The following is a 14,684-nucleotide window of genomic DNA, read 5'->3' as shown; positions in this document are numbered from 1 at the left end:
CCTGAACCATGTTCCTGAGCCCCTGGCCAAGGTGAGGGGTCAGGAATAGGACTCAGCTCAGCGAAGCAGAAGGCAGATGTAATCCTGCTTTCCAAACACCACAGTGGGTACCCAGCTGTTCAATTTTTAAATTTTTGTCTTTTTGTGTTAACTTTTTATTAGTTGATTTTAGAGAGAGGAAGAGAGGGGTGGGGTGGGGCAGACAGATAGACATTGGATTGATGTTCCACTCATTGACACATTCATTGGTTGATTCCTGTGTGTGTCGACCAGAAATAAAACCCGCAACCTTGGTGTATTGGGACAGTGCTCTGAGCAACTGAGCCACAGGGCTGGGGCTGTCATGTCCTTTTAGATGTTTTCACTGGCCATCCGTCCCAGGGCTGTGAAAACAGATTTGCACAAAGACCCACTAGGCTAGGGAGGGGCTGACCTGAGTATGCAGCAGGAGGAGGCAGAGCTTGGGAGTGTGGCAAAGCCTGATGAGTGTCCCTGAGCAGAGCTGGCCGCCTTGCCTTGTTTCCTGTGTCTTGCTCCTGGGCTTAAGAACCAGGGTGGAGGACCCCTGCTGGAAGAGGCATAGGCTGTGTCTCTGGGTTCCAGGAGGAGTGGATCAGAAGACTCCAGTGGGGCAGGACACATCAGCTACCTTGGGTTTGACTCTTCCAGGAAGCCCCTCAACCTTTCCAGGGGGTACTTTACCTCCCAGGAGGGTGACAGACAACTACTTTGTCTCTCTTCCTGTCTGGTCCCTTTAAATACACTTGGCCTTCTGGAAGCCCCACCCAGGAGGCTGCCCTACTGCCCAGAGGGCTCAGGGCTAAAGGAGGGACACAGGGCTCTGGATATCACTTCACCTGTTTCTGTCACTGTGATTTGCACATGATTTATATATTGCAGATGCTCACCGGTCCCTGTGCCAGGTGCAGATGGAGCTCAGAAAGGCAGGCTGTGACCTTGGAGACACTCAGTCACCCGGGGAACAGCATGCACATGGGTCATGGTGAGAGCAGGCTGACAGCAGAAGGCGTCATACCAAGCGGAGGCCGTTTTGCCTGTCTCCTCCCCCATGCCCCGACAAGAACAGAGCTTCAGGCACTCCTACTCTCCTCTGCCCCACAAGCCCCTTGACTCCTTGGTAGATTATATCTGAGATTTTGATTCCAGATGGTTACTGAGTTTTAAGCAATCAACATTTATTTAGATTTGATGTTTCACTAGTTCTTTGCTCACCACTGTTTCTTGTATTCCATTTATTGGATTGAATTTTCTTGCTAGGGCACATCAATTAATATTTTCACAATGAAATTTTCTTTTCAATGCTGAACATTTGAGACATCACATGTCTTCAAGGTGTGTTTTATTCTTACATTTGGCTGGGTATAGGATTCTGAGTTTGAAATTATTTTCCCTGAGAATTTGAAGATAATTGCTTCATTTTCTTTCTGCTTCTGGTATTACATTCTTTTGCAGGAAGTAGGATTTGTGTCTAGAACTACTTTGAACTTTCCATCCCAGTGCTCTAGAATTTCAACACTCTGTTCAGCAGGGACCCCTCTCTGCCCATCCTGCCTGGCACCATGGATCTTCGATTAATCAGAGTCCTGGGACAATTTCAGTCTTAGCTCTGGGAAATCCCTGCTCTGAGTTCCTGTCTCCTTTTGCACTAGGAAACAAAATTTTGTCTTCCACGTCTCTTTTTATTTTGTACTTTCTATCTTTTTGTTCTTTTGTGTTATATTTGATGAATCATCAGCTTGATCCATCAATTCATTTATTGAATGTTTCTGCTCTTCGGCCCATTTAGTGTTTATTCCCCAATGACCAGACTTTAATTTGCTAAATTCTGTACTCATTCTTTCTGAGTATCCAATATTCTAGCACATCCTTCTGAGGATATTGACCACATTTTTTCTGAATTCTCATCCTGATCACATTGACTCCCTTTCCTTGGGTGTCAATCCTCTCATTTGGGAGTTTGATGCCCCCTGTTCATGGGGCTCATCGTGTTATCTGAGGTCATTGAGCTGCAAGCATCCCAATGGTTGCCCCCAGCCTCCTCCGCTCATTGTGGGGGAGCAGCCTACACTACCCGACGAGCCCTAATGTTCTGTGCTAGGGGCTCCCATCCTCCCTGGGTGTCACCAGTCTGCCAGGACACTCTCTCCTCCATCCTAGCACTCACACTCACCCCTCCCTATTCCCCTAAAACACAGATGCTGGTGTTCTCTGTGTGGCCCAAGCATGTGCGCATGTGCATGCATATGTACATGCATGTGAGGGCCTGTATGCGTTCTTTACGCACATGTGCTATGGAGAAGGGTTCACTCACCTGGTGGCTCCTACTGAGGCACCACAAACAATCATTCTTCCAGGGACTCAGGGCGCTCTCAAGAGCCCAGGGCCTCTGTCCCCTTGTGCCCTTTGCAGGAGCTACCCTTCCCACTACTCTCTCCCTCCATTGGGCCCAGTTGCCTTCCATGCTGAAGGTACCTATCACTGTTCCTGCCCATTTGGTTGGGACTGGGGAATATGGGGAAGGCTGCAGTGACAGCCAGCCCCCCACTCGACTCCCACTTCTGCAGCCTTAGGCAGCTCTGAATGGCAAAAAGGCCTGTGGAGTCAAACAGAACCTGGGCTCCACTTTCTCAGCACTATTTCCATAATATTAAAATGAGCTGTTATTTTTACCACACTTTATAGTAACGTAGGAAGATTGGTGGTGTGATCAAGTATCTGGCACATGCTCAGTAAATGCGAGTCCTCCCCCCGCCCCCATTCTCCCACCGTCTCCCCATTCACTGACACAGGAAACACCTGTCCTGAGTCTGAGTCTGGAGTCAGTGGTTTGGGCAGGCAGTGCTGAGGGGTGGGGAGAGGCAGGCGTCCCCATGTTGGGGACTGGATGTCTGTGAGGTCTCTCTGGGGGAAGACAGAGGCAAGCAGGAGTGAGAGCTGTGTGGAGAGGGAAGGGAAACTGTTGGCTAGGAGTGAGGTAGGTGGGAGAACAGGGCAAGGTTGAGTGTGAGGGATGGTGGAGCCAATGATATTGATAGTAAGATAGTATGCCTTGTTCAGGGTCAGAGGTCAGGGACTAAAATGCCACGAGGGGTCAGGAGATAATATGAGTGCTAGGGTGAGGACAAGTCTTCCAGCATGCTTGCAGGAGGGACAGGACATTTATTTAAACGCTCTGCTCAGCACTGCTCAACCACAACAGCCACTAGGTGTCCCCAGGCCAGACTGACTCCTGGGCTGCTCCAGGCAGGGGGCATAAGAGTTCCCTGAAAAAATGCTGTCGTTTGCCCCTCTGGTTGGTATGGAGTGCCTTGTGAAGGAGAGGAGGTAGGAAGTGTGCCTGGGGCCCCACAGTCCTGCCTTCTCCTCGACGGCCAGTGCAGGACCACCTCTGCTTCTGTTCCTGTGGCCTCAAGTGTCCCCACACGTTGTCCTTTTAGGTGGGAGTCAGGGATGATGGGGTTCATCCATTAACGCAGCCATCATTAGCTGAGATGCCTTCTGCACACAACCCGAGCCTCACCCCCAGGAGTTTCCAGAATGTACAGGAGGTCCAAAAGAGATGCTAGCGGTTGGGAATTCCAGGATGAGACCTGAACACCAGGCAGGTGGGGCCCAAGGGGGCTATCATCCAGAACTGGTCGTCTGTCGCCACTCTGTGGCCGTATCTGGGAACTGCAGCTACCGCAGAGGGCCTGCATCACCTGCTGTCTTTTCATGTCAGAACGAGGCTGGGAGGGAGCCGCAGAATGTGGGTAGAAACACTCTGCATCCCAGGCTGCATCCCTGAAGCCCCACTTCTGTCACGGCTTCTAAATTTTAAATGCCCTGCTCATTTCTGGCCTCCTCCAGGCTCCAGCCTGTGGGTCCCAGCCAGTTTTTGCTGAATCCAATCAAGGATTAAAAAAATAAATAATTTATCCCAATTGCCAACCAACCAAAGTGTTCGCTGGGCAGGTGATTTGGTTTCTGTTATATGCATTTCTGTCCTTCAGAGTCACTTCATAACAGCCCCAGCTGAGCCTTTTGAGGACTGCAGCCTTGTGACAAAGGCCGGCCTCTCCCTCTGTGAGGCCCAGCGCCTGGACTGGGCAGCTGTGGACAAAAACCTGCAAATGCAGCTGCTGACACACACCGAAACAGGGCTTGGGGGGATGGCAGCCTGAGTCCCCACCAGAAGGCCAGAGGCTGGGTTTTTTACAGAAAGCCTTCCAGAACTGGAAGCAAATGGCATGTGCCAAGGCACAGGCAAGGTACCTCCAAAGGACTGCAAGGACTTTAGGGTGCCTGAGGGAGGAGCACAGCGGCAGTGCAGGGGGTCTTCCTTGAGTGCTAAGGAGCCTCCGCTCCAGCAGGGAGAGCTGGTGGTTTAGGTATAGGCCTAGGCCAGCTGGGACCTGCACAAACTCCCAGCTCAGAGGCAGGATGACTTTTGTCCTTGGGCAGTCTGAAAGTCTGAGGGCGGTGGGTGTTTGAGGTTTATGGCTGGAGTCAAGGTTTTCTGCTGGCAAGGTAGGCTGGGTACTGGCCCTCAGCCTGGCTGACACCCACAGCCAGGGCTGACCTGGCCCATTAGCTTAGGGGGCCTGAGGGGAGCTCAGGTCATTTAGCTTTCATTCCCTTCCTGCCATGGCCTGTGCCCTCCTGGACCCCCACCACCACCCTCCACCCCACCCCTGGCTGCCATGCAGTATTTCAGGTGAGCCTGGCTACTCACTGGCGGCCAGATCTGAACAGATGTCCCTGGTTCTCCTTTGGTGACCGCTGAGCTTCCACCTTGTTTCATGGAGTAGGTCGGTTGCCCCTTACCCCTAGGAGCAAGGTTCTGGAATAAATAACTAAATGACTGTCCCTATTTCCTGCAGCCCTTTCTCGAGGAAGCTGACCAACTCTGGAAACCAGGGAAGTGGCCTTGCTAAGGTCATGCCCCGAGGGGTTGACACAACCCACCCCTCTCCAGCTACTCGTCAGGGCCCCTCCCACTGTCCAGCTGCCTTCTGGGTCTATAGGCTCTGCTCACTGGATGGCCTGGGGCTTGTCAGTGAACCTCTCTGAGCCCTGGCTTTCTGGGCAGGTTATAGGAAGGGCCAAACTCACATGCTGAAACTCCAATGTGCACGTGTGAGTTTGTCATTAACTATGACTGGTCACTAATAATGTATCACTGCAGGGTTCTTCTTCACTGCCAACTAACACTTAGTCTCTTTCCACCTAAAACGGTCTTCTTTGGTCTCTAAGTCAGAGTCTTTACAGGAGCACTTAGTTCTGCTAAGGGGACACCTGGATCTAAGAGTGGCCATCTGCTGGATGTGCTGGTCACACTGCCCTTCCTGCTTTCAGGACTGAGCCCCAGCTGCCAAGGTCACACACAGGCCACGAGTGAGGTCTGCTCTCACAGCCCAGGCAGCGCCAGGGTCACCTCACCCATCTTTGGTGGCCACCCTCTGAACTGCTGACCAGCATCCTCATCCATCTCCGCAGGCTGAGGGCACTCTGAATCCTTTCCTTGCGGTGCCAAGGGGGAGGTGGGGTCCTGGGGCATGCTTCAGACCATCTGCTCACGGTGCCACAGCTGCATGGGGTGGCTGCCTCACCCAGCGAGGGTTTCTGCTCGAATTTCAATCCCTTCTCATGCCCAGGCACAGGGGCTTCAGTGCGGGCTGGGTCGGGGGAGGGTCTCCCAGGGACCTCGCTCCAGCTGAGGCATCCCAAACTGGAAGGCCACTTTCTCTCCAGAGAGGCTTACCCAGGCCATTCCCTCCTCCTCCCTCAGCCCATAGGCTTTCTGTTCCAGACCAGACCTTTCTGCGCTACCTGTCCAGAGCCAGTGGGCAACAGAGCTTTGCTTGAATGGCAGGAATACAGGGGAGGACATGGGCAAATCCGGACAACAGGGGTTGTTTACAAAGTGTCCTTGTCTCTGTGACATACACCCTCCCTTCTGCCTGCCCTGTGGAAGCAGTGAGCTTCCCTCCTTCCTCTCTCCTGCCCTCGGCTTGTCACCAAGGGCCAGGTCAGCCAGACCTCTGGTCCTAGGAACCACCTGCTCTGGCCTGACCGGCTCCCACCTACCTGCCAGTTTCTGCTGCAGGCTGGGCCCTGGATGCCCACCTTTAGATGGAGGCCCAGCTCAAGAGAGACTGGGCTTTACCCATGGACCCTGGATCCTTCTGGGAATCTAGGTCGGCCGTCAGGACTGGACGTCACAGCACAAGCCAGAGTGAGGTGCCTGGCTGGATGTCTGGCACCAGAGGCCTGGCCCACCCTCCGTCAGGAGTCCTGACCCTGCCAGGCCCACAGTCCCATTGGTTACTGGGAGTGACCACAATAGGGTGGTCATGAGGTCACATAAAGAGCTTGGCTGTGTCCAGAGCACAGTAAGCGCTAGAAAACGGCTCTCATTGCTGCTGCAATACCAGAAAGGGTCCCACATGGGATCCAGGAAAGTGAAGAAGTTACACTGAGCCTTTCTGCCCAAAACCCCTGGCTGACCCAGAGTTCCCTCACTCCTTCCAAGGCTTCCAGCCCTGCAGCTTGGGGTCTTCCCAACCTTTCCACCTGGGGTGGGGGCCGAGGTGTTTCAAGGCCAGCAGTGGAGAAGGCAAGAGACCATACTGGCACAGCACCGAGTCTTGGGGTTGGCAAACATGTACTTCCTTTTCTGCAGTGCATTTCATGGTTCTGAAGCAAAACAGGCTTCTCACGCTGTGAAGAAAGTCACTTTTATTTCCACCAGGTGTATCCTGTGTGACAAAAAGAAAATCAAAGAGTTTTGTGGACCTGGCCCCTGCCATCGGCTGTTTCCCAGGCTCTGCCTTCCCAGCACCATCACTGCCAGCGCCCTTGCAGGCCAGGCCCCAACCCTTTCCTCTTTGCTCTGGGCTCCAGTCCTGCTGCCTCCTTCCTGCAGGCTCTGCTACACACCCTGCAGCAAACATTGCCCCAGGGTCTCTGCATGCTCCTCCGCCAGCCGGACGTGCTCTTTGCTCTCCCACCCAGGTCTCACCAATGCGATCTGCTGGGAGCACCCTCCGACCTTGGGCTGGCCAGGGTCCTACTCCACCTGCTTCCCCAGCACCTGAACTTGTGGTCCTCATCATAATCGCAGTGATTTGTTTATTACTGCTTGTCTGGGATGATTTGCCCCTGAAATTATCTTTCTCCTTTAACCTGAAGGCTGCTAAAGTGGCTGCTACCTCTAGCTTAGCAGAGAACAAAGGTGGCGACCCACAGCTTCAGAGTTTCTAGCCCTGCCATTAACGTTCATGGCAGAGATCCATTTAAAAGAAAAGATTTTGGAAGGGTCAACCTCTGGAGGATCTGAAGCAGAGTACCCTAGTTACAGCTCGGTCAGGAGCAGGCCCAGAGTCAGGGCTGGGCATGAGCAGCAGAGTCGGCAGAGGCCAGCGCAGGGAGGAAAGGGCTGTGGGTGGTAAGTAGGCAGGGGTGTCTTACTGCCTCAGAAGGAGCAACTGTCTCTCATGGGTGAGGGGCATCCAGCAGAAGTGGAGTCTCACAACTGAGCTCAGGAGAACTGGCCATCCCATCAGTGCCAGGACCCACTGGCCTGGTGACGCCAGCATGAGGGGACCGTGGAGTCCAGATACCCTCACCACTGCCATCCCTGCACGGAGCAATTCTGGCCCCCAGTGCAAACCACTCCCTGGGCAGGAGGAGGAGAAAGAGACTAAGACAGGACCTGGTGGGATTAAATTTGTCATCAGCAGAGTGAGGACCCAGCACAGAAACGAATGAAGTAGCTTCTCTGCTCCCCGGTATTAAAGTCTGAAGGTCAATGATGTTAGACGGAGGGCGGAGCCAGGTGCACCTGGTTTGCTGCTGTGCCCTGGGGCCGGCACACACCCTGCACAGAGGGGCACTGGCAGATCTCCTTCTCCTCTGGAAGGCCAAGTGCAAGGGAAGATGCTGCTCCTGTTGGGCCAGGGTCTGCAATTCTCCAGACAGTCAGCACTGGGGGTCTCAGAGGGCCCCAGTAAGTCTAGACCTGACAACGCTAAGCAAGAAGGAAAGAGGGCATGGAAGGCCGGAGGGGCATGAACTGCTATTGACGGGGAGGAGGGCAGAGCGAGCCAGCTGGGAGAGGGTGGCACTGTGCTGCTTACCGGACACTGTCTCCCAGCCCTCGGATGGGGCGGCGTCCTCCTGTGCACAGGGCGAGGATCTCGGAGCAGCCGAGGAGCCAGTACCGCCAGGTCCTGCTTCCTTCCAGGGCCTCATGCCAGGGCTCTGGACACAGCCCTGTTTGGGCCAGGTGGCCTCGGGGCCACCTGGTGCCATAGCACATACTCTTCATCTAGACTCACCTGCAAAGCCCCCTACTCTGTCCCCCAAGAGATGAAGCTAGACAAGGAGGGGCCCTGCTTTTGGCCTAGCCAAGAGTCCTCCCTCTCTAATTTGGGGTGACAAGCTCAGGCTCCTGATGGCCTGAGAGCAGAAAGGCAAGGCGCTCTGCCAACCCTGAGCCTCAAGGCCCCTCATCTCTCGTCTCACCTGCCCTGCCCCTGGGGAACTCAAGAGTGCCTGTCACTGAGGGCCGAAGGCCTGCCAGGATCCCAGAGATGGGACAACTAGGGGTTCCCTGCAGAGGGAGTGAAGGAGGGGGCAGTGGCGGGGCAGGAAGTGGACGAGTGAAGGCCCCCGAGACCACATGAGAAAGTGTGGAGAGCTGGTTGACCAGCCTTCCGCTTTCCAGTAGGTCAAAGGAACAAGAACTGAGACTCTAACATCAGCCTGCTCCCCCCTCACACAGCCCGTGGGACCCCACAGGAACATGGCTGTGGGAGCACAGCAGAGGTGCGGGGCGCTGCTCTGGACCGGGGTAGGGGGTAGGGTGGGCATTGGAAGGGGTGGCACTTGCTAAATTTGACCATTAGTGTGGGGTGTGGAGTTGGGGTGGCCAAGCCCCACTATTACCAAGGTCCTACCCCCTCAGCCCCCATACAGAACCCAGTGCTCAGGGTAGGGAAAGCTGCATCCTCTTCAGCTTCGCATCGGTGTGGTGGGATGGCTCAGGTACTCACAGGGTGTGTGGCTAGTGCCCGGGGCCTGGTGCTGAAGGATCTTGGGGGTGGCGGCTAAAGGAGGCCACAACTTCAGGTGACACACGAAAAGCATTTATTTTTCAACAAATGTTCAAGCCTGATGACTCTGCTGGGTCCTGAGTGGGACCAGGGATGAGGAATGAGGACCCTCTGGCTGGTCAAAGGTACAGCCACATGCATGGCCCTGGAGCTCAGTGAGGGCGCTGGAGGCCCCAGACTGGGCAGGCAAGGGGTCAGGGGCCATGGCTCAGGGTGTGAGGGGTCATACCACCTGACGCTGCTCATCACCCTCATCGATGAAGAGGTGGCTGGCATCCTCACTGCCAGGCTGGGCCACCAGTCTGGGGAAGCAGGGACACCCTGAGAGAGGGAAGGAGGACTGCTGGTCCTCTGAGCGATGCCCTTGTCCCCCCTTATCTGGAGCAGCCTGGCCACGGCCTGAGGGCCACCTGCATCTCCGGGCCGCATGAGTCTTATCCAGTGCCCATGGGCCAGTCCTGCCCCGAGATCAATTTAAGGCCTGGTGGGGCTAGGATGAGGGAGGAGATATGCAGTGGGCCTGGGGTGTCTGAGAAGGAGCCCCTGGACCAGAGCACTAGCCCCTAGACCCTGAGCGCCATGGGGGAGCCCAGAGCACAGTCCCCTCAGCAGGGCCGCTTGCTGTCCAGAAGGGCCTTCCAGTCGTCCGCCCAGGAGAGCAGCCTGCGGCTGGGGGGCTGCAGCGGCAGGTGCCGATTGTGGCAGGCTGTGAAGAGTATGTGCTCCCAGCTGGGGTTGGGCTCGGCCCCTGCGAGTGGGAAAGCAGCACTTAGTCTAACACAGGAGCCTGGAGAGGCTGCCTGGGGCCCATCACGCAGTTCATCTCTGACCCCCTGGGGTCGTCCCCCCCCCCCCACCATCAGGTCCATGGTGACTGCACTGGCACCCATCTCATGGGGCTCGAGGGGTTAAATGAGGTGTCCCCAACAAGCAGCGGCACAGTGCACAGTGGGGCTGGGCAGTGACTGTGCTTCTGTCACCACAGTCACTGTCCAAGGCCAAGCCTTGCTGACGCCTGGCCTTCCTCTCTCCACGCCCAGTCACCTCGACACTGGCCAGCGCTAGCTGTTGGCCATGGGCCCCGTGGGGCCCCTCCCCCAAGCTTTAGTCCGCATGTGCACACTGGCACTGCCCCTTGGGTTACGGCCTGGCCCCCCGCTCCTTCTGCACAGGCCTCTTCCCTGCTTCCCATGGCTGGAGATGGAAGTCACAGGGGTCTCTGGGACCCTTGGAGTCACAGTCCCAGCTGGCACTGCACCCTGACTCTCCCGGAGAAACTGTGTGGTTTGGGAGGTCAGGTGTAGGTGCACTGTGATTCTGTCCTCTGGAAACAGGGACTAGTATAGAGGTGGGCATGCTTCCCAAACCAGCTCAAAAAGCCATTAGGGGAGAAATATGCTGTTATTTCCCCACTGAGGGGTCCTTATTCTCTTATAAGATTTAACTCTGACACTGTGAATGACTACCAGCAGGAAAGATCCTGCCTGCGTGTGTGGCACACCAGACCAGAGATAGGAGATAAAGATGCTGAATGTGACTGAGGTTGTCTGGATGCCTAGATTCAGCCATGCCTGAAGGCCTCCTGCCCCACCTTCTCAGGAAAATAAATTTCCCTCTCCTTTTAAAGACAGTTTAAGGTTGGTTTGTTGTTTTTTTGGGAGGGGACATCCATAAACAAAAGGGACAAATAAAGCTCCCAAACCACCTTCACTTTTCTGTATTATATATTAGGTTCCATTCAAACTGCTTTTAGGAAAAAAAGGAGGTTCTTCTGATGAAAATAAACATTTGGAAGCCAGAGTTGCATCTTCATTTAACATGAGAAGGCAAAACTCCCTGGTGTAAGAGGCTCAAGGCAACCCAGTGAGTTATGCTCAGAGCTGGAACCTGGCTTCCAGACCACACGCTGGGAAGAACCTTGTCTTCCCAACAAGAGGCTCAGTGCCAGGCTCAAGGCTGGGCACCTGACACAGCTGGCGACTAAGTGGGGGCCGCTTGGGACAGGCCCAGCCCCATGCACTGTTTGTCTGAGTGGCTCCCAGCCATCTACACTGGCTCCTTACCTGCCCAGGCCACTTGCCTGTGATGTCCGGCCGGTCGTCTATGAGAAGGTCAGCAGAGACCACGGTCTTGTCTCTGGTCAGCACCACCTGCTCCAGAAAGTCAGGGCCAAGGTGCTTCTCAACCCAGGCATACTGCAAAGTGAACAGGCAGAGGGGAGAAGAGAGTGCCGTCAGGACTGCGCACAGGTTGAGAGCTGTGGCAATGGCCAGGCTTTCTCCAGGACCAAGGGCCAAGCAAGGGAGACACGCTTATCCCATTGGCAGCAGAGGAAATGGACAGTCAGTATGCAGGAGGGTGCAGCCAGAGGGTCCCCAAAAGAAGGATTTGTAATGGGGTCCAGAACTCAAGGTGTCCAGGAAATATTAGAAAGATATATAGGATGTCCTCACCCTCTACCACAGGTGTGAGTTGGGGGAAGGGACACATGGAGCAGGACCATTGAGAGCTGTTTTGCATAGCAACTAACCTTTGCAGCTAACCTCTGGAGTGGTCATTTAACACATCTATAACCTTTAACTGGTTGTGTAGATATGTTAAATAGCTGTGGCCATGCTCTGAGCCAGGGAGATGGAAGGAACTTCCCCCCAAGATGTAACTGGGAGGCAACTCCCCCTAGTTACAGCACCTGCATGAGAGCTTGGAGATGATTGGCTCCACGACATGGGGCCACCCCTACTCAGACTCATGATGGAGCCCAGTAAAGCTGGAAGGATATTTAAACCCAGACTCAGCAGCCATTGAAGAGAAGCATGCGCTGAAGCCATGTAGGGAGGATCATGCACTTTTGGCACAGGGGGACCCTCCTCCCCAACCCTGCAGCCATGAGAAGAATTACCACGCAGCTTTAGCAGAGAACCACTATGTAGCTTTAGCTGGAGATCCCGGCAACACAGCTGATGGTGCTGGAAACTGAGGGAGGCCTCCCAGCTGACATGGATTACTGGGAAGAACTAGGGACTGCCTGAGCCATGGAGTTCTATTTCTTTCCCTGAGATACAGTATCACAGACTGGGCAAAGGGGGGGGGGGGGGAAGGAAGGACTGTGTGTGTTTGTGGGTGTTTTAAGGAACTTTGGGATTTTGACGAAGACATTAAGTCATTACTTTTAGTCTGTATAACTTGAACAAATAACTCCTTTCTTTTTCACCAATCTCTAGCATGGAGAGCTGTAATTCTCTGGCTTAGCAAAAGGTGAACCTAGTACAGGGGGACCCCAGGAGAAACGGGGATCAATTCAGTAGCACTGTGGGACCCTCCTCCCTGGTGGCCAACCAGGGAAAATCATGGGAGACCACATGCACAATAGCTTTAAAGTAATACAATTACTTGTACATGCTCAGTAAAAGTCCACCAAAACTAGCCAGGAAGGATCCACCTTATAAGAATAAAGTCCCTCCAGCCCATGAGGTCAATCTCTGCTTGGAGTTGGCCTGCTCCCATGTTCTCTGCTATAAACTCTGGGTGTTGGGTTCAATTCTTTGTCCCAATCACTAAGAACCTGGTTACCTGTGCCCACCTGTGACAAGTACAAAGGTGTGATTTGTCCATATCACAGTCCCAGATCCAACCCAGACTGCCCCCCCACCCCAGCTCTAATGCTACTCATGCCTGGTGGCTGCCTCCTTCCCACCGGCTCAACCTGAAAATGCCTCACACCTGTGCACACACAGGCTCCAGGAACACAGGAAACGGGGATGGAGATCAAAGATGCATTGAAACAAGCTGTTACTTGATACTTGGGAAAGTGCTACTGATAGGGGACTCAAGACTTGGAAAATTTTAGCTTAAGGTAAAAAGCTGTAAGTCTAGCAAGTAATGTGTATGTTAAGCTTTTGTTTCAGAAACTACAGATAAGGCCCATCCTGGCTTCTGGGAAAAGCAGCCAACCTCCTGGGGCACTGGCTAGAGATTACCTTCTGGGGACATGTTGGAGGCATCCGCCCCTTGGGAACAGCTAACTGCGGAGAACAGGAAGGCTGCAGCTTCACTCACCTAATCCTCCTTGAATTTCAAAGCCCTCACTGCACCTTGTTTGTCCTCCCCCACCCCCTTATAAAAGATCTGGCCAGGAAAAGAAGGCAAGATGGTTTGTTAGGGTATGAACCCCCCATCTTCTCGGATCACCGGCCATCTGAATAAAGTGCCCATAAAAGATTCAATCGCTGTCGTTGCTGATTGGATTTGGTAGTGACAGGCAGCCCGAACGCTGGTGTCTTTTCTGGTTACATTGCAAGATGCTGTCCTGCTACGCCTGGATTTTACCTGGGCACTCGGGACTTGTGCCTTTTCTGGACTATTATATGGAGGTAGATGACCACATACCCCAGATACTGAAGAAGAGCTGCTGTGTGAGGATGGTGACTTCAGTACCTTCCAGAGGGACTGGAAAACTCTGCACAGCAGGATTAAGACCAGATAAGAACATGGGACTTTTGGAGCTTTTGGCTTAGAGCCTGGTGGGGAGCAGGGAAGTGCTGGGTCTCCTAGGAAAGGAGAGCTTTGAGCTGAGGTGCTCTAAGCTCTCCCAAGGTTGGAATGTTGTAAATAAAGACCTGCTTCTTCCAGCTTTAATTGTTGGGTCTTACAACAAGGCACCACGGGAATGAGTCTGGTCTGCTTGGTAACAAGAAAGCTTGGGCTGTTGCCCTCTGGCTGTCCTGCATCCTCCCCCTTTCCCTGTAGTGTGTGGTCTTGGTGAGGGGTGCACTCCCACCACAGGCTAAAATGGGTCCTGCCTGCTCCCTCCAGAGCCTCCTCCCTACCACCACCTCACTGCAGGATGCCTGGGCCACCTACTGGACTCTGTGGGGCAGCCAGCATCATGAGGGAGCCTCAAGAGCAAAGACAGGAGCCCCTCCCTGCCAGAGTGCCATGGTCCCAGCATTCCCCTGTCCTTCCAAGGTCTTTCTTAATTTCTGCCTTCAGCCATTTGCCAACAAGCACCTTCAGCAACAGACCCTGTTAGGTGTATGAATTTTAACCAGCGTCAGGTTTGAAGTAGTTGAGGGACCAGATGTACTTTTTTTGAAAGCACACCCTTGTTCTGGCGCAGAGAACTCCAGAAGCCACAGCACAGGTGGGCGTGGCCCAGGCCTCAGGGAGCTAAGGGGCCCCACACAAGGCTTCCCGGGGAGCCCATCTCCCCGTGTGTGAAAGGGGTACAAGACCACAGCTGCTAGGGATTGCCTGTTTCAGGTTGAATGGGCACCATGCAAAGTGCCACAACAGCTGTAGAAAGTCTCCTTAATCTGAAGAGTGGGAGGGTTGAGCTGGTGAAGGCAAAGTGCAGACACCAGGAGGCAGGCAGAGCCCCTGCCATGACCTGCCAGTGCAGCGGAGCTCAGGGTGGCCCTGCCTGCTGGCCCAGCTCCAACCCGCCCTGTCATCCCCTCCCTTTCTGTGTCCCCTTCTTTTGATTTCTTGTCTGTGTTATGCTCTTCCCCACTTCATTAGCTTCACACAGAACATTCCCTCTGCCTGGAACACTTCCTGCCACTGTTT

At 54.1% G+C, this 14,684-nt stretch overlaps 1 protein-coding gene across 2 annotated transcripts in view; it reads right to left on the bottom strand.

The window, feature by feature from the left end:
• Positions 1 to 9,136: 9,136 nt before the first annotated feature.
• NT5M (5',3'-nucleotidase, mitochondrial) overlaps positions 9,137 to 14,684 on the bottom strand; it is a 45,968-nt gene continuing 40,420 nt past the window's right edge. Inside the window, exons 4-5 of one of the 2 annotated variants that reach the window (XM_036032849.1) lie at positions 11,183 to 11,314; positions 9,137 to 9,867 (exon numbers count right to left, since the gene is read on the bottom strand). In XM_036032849.1, the coding sequence (XP_035888742.1) occupies positions 9,676 to 9,867; positions 11,183 to 11,314 (324 nt within the window). In that variant the 3' untranslated portion in view covers positions 9,137 to 9,675. The remainder of the gene's footprint in view (positions 9,868 to 11,182; positions 11,315 to 14,684) is intronic. The other variant, XM_028534552.2, reaches the window with a different exon arrangement.

This window comes from Phyllostomus discolor, chromosome 8, assembly GCF_004126475.2.
Source record: "Phyllostomus discolor isolate MPI-MPIP mPhyDis1 chromosome 8, mPhyDis1.pri.v3, whole genome shotgun sequence".
Classification (NCBI taxonomy): domain Eukaryota; kingdom Metazoa; phylum Chordata; class Mammalia; order Chiroptera; family Phyllostomidae; genus Phyllostomus; species Phyllostomus discolor.
This window is presented reverse-complemented; position numbering and strand designations above follow the sequence as displayed.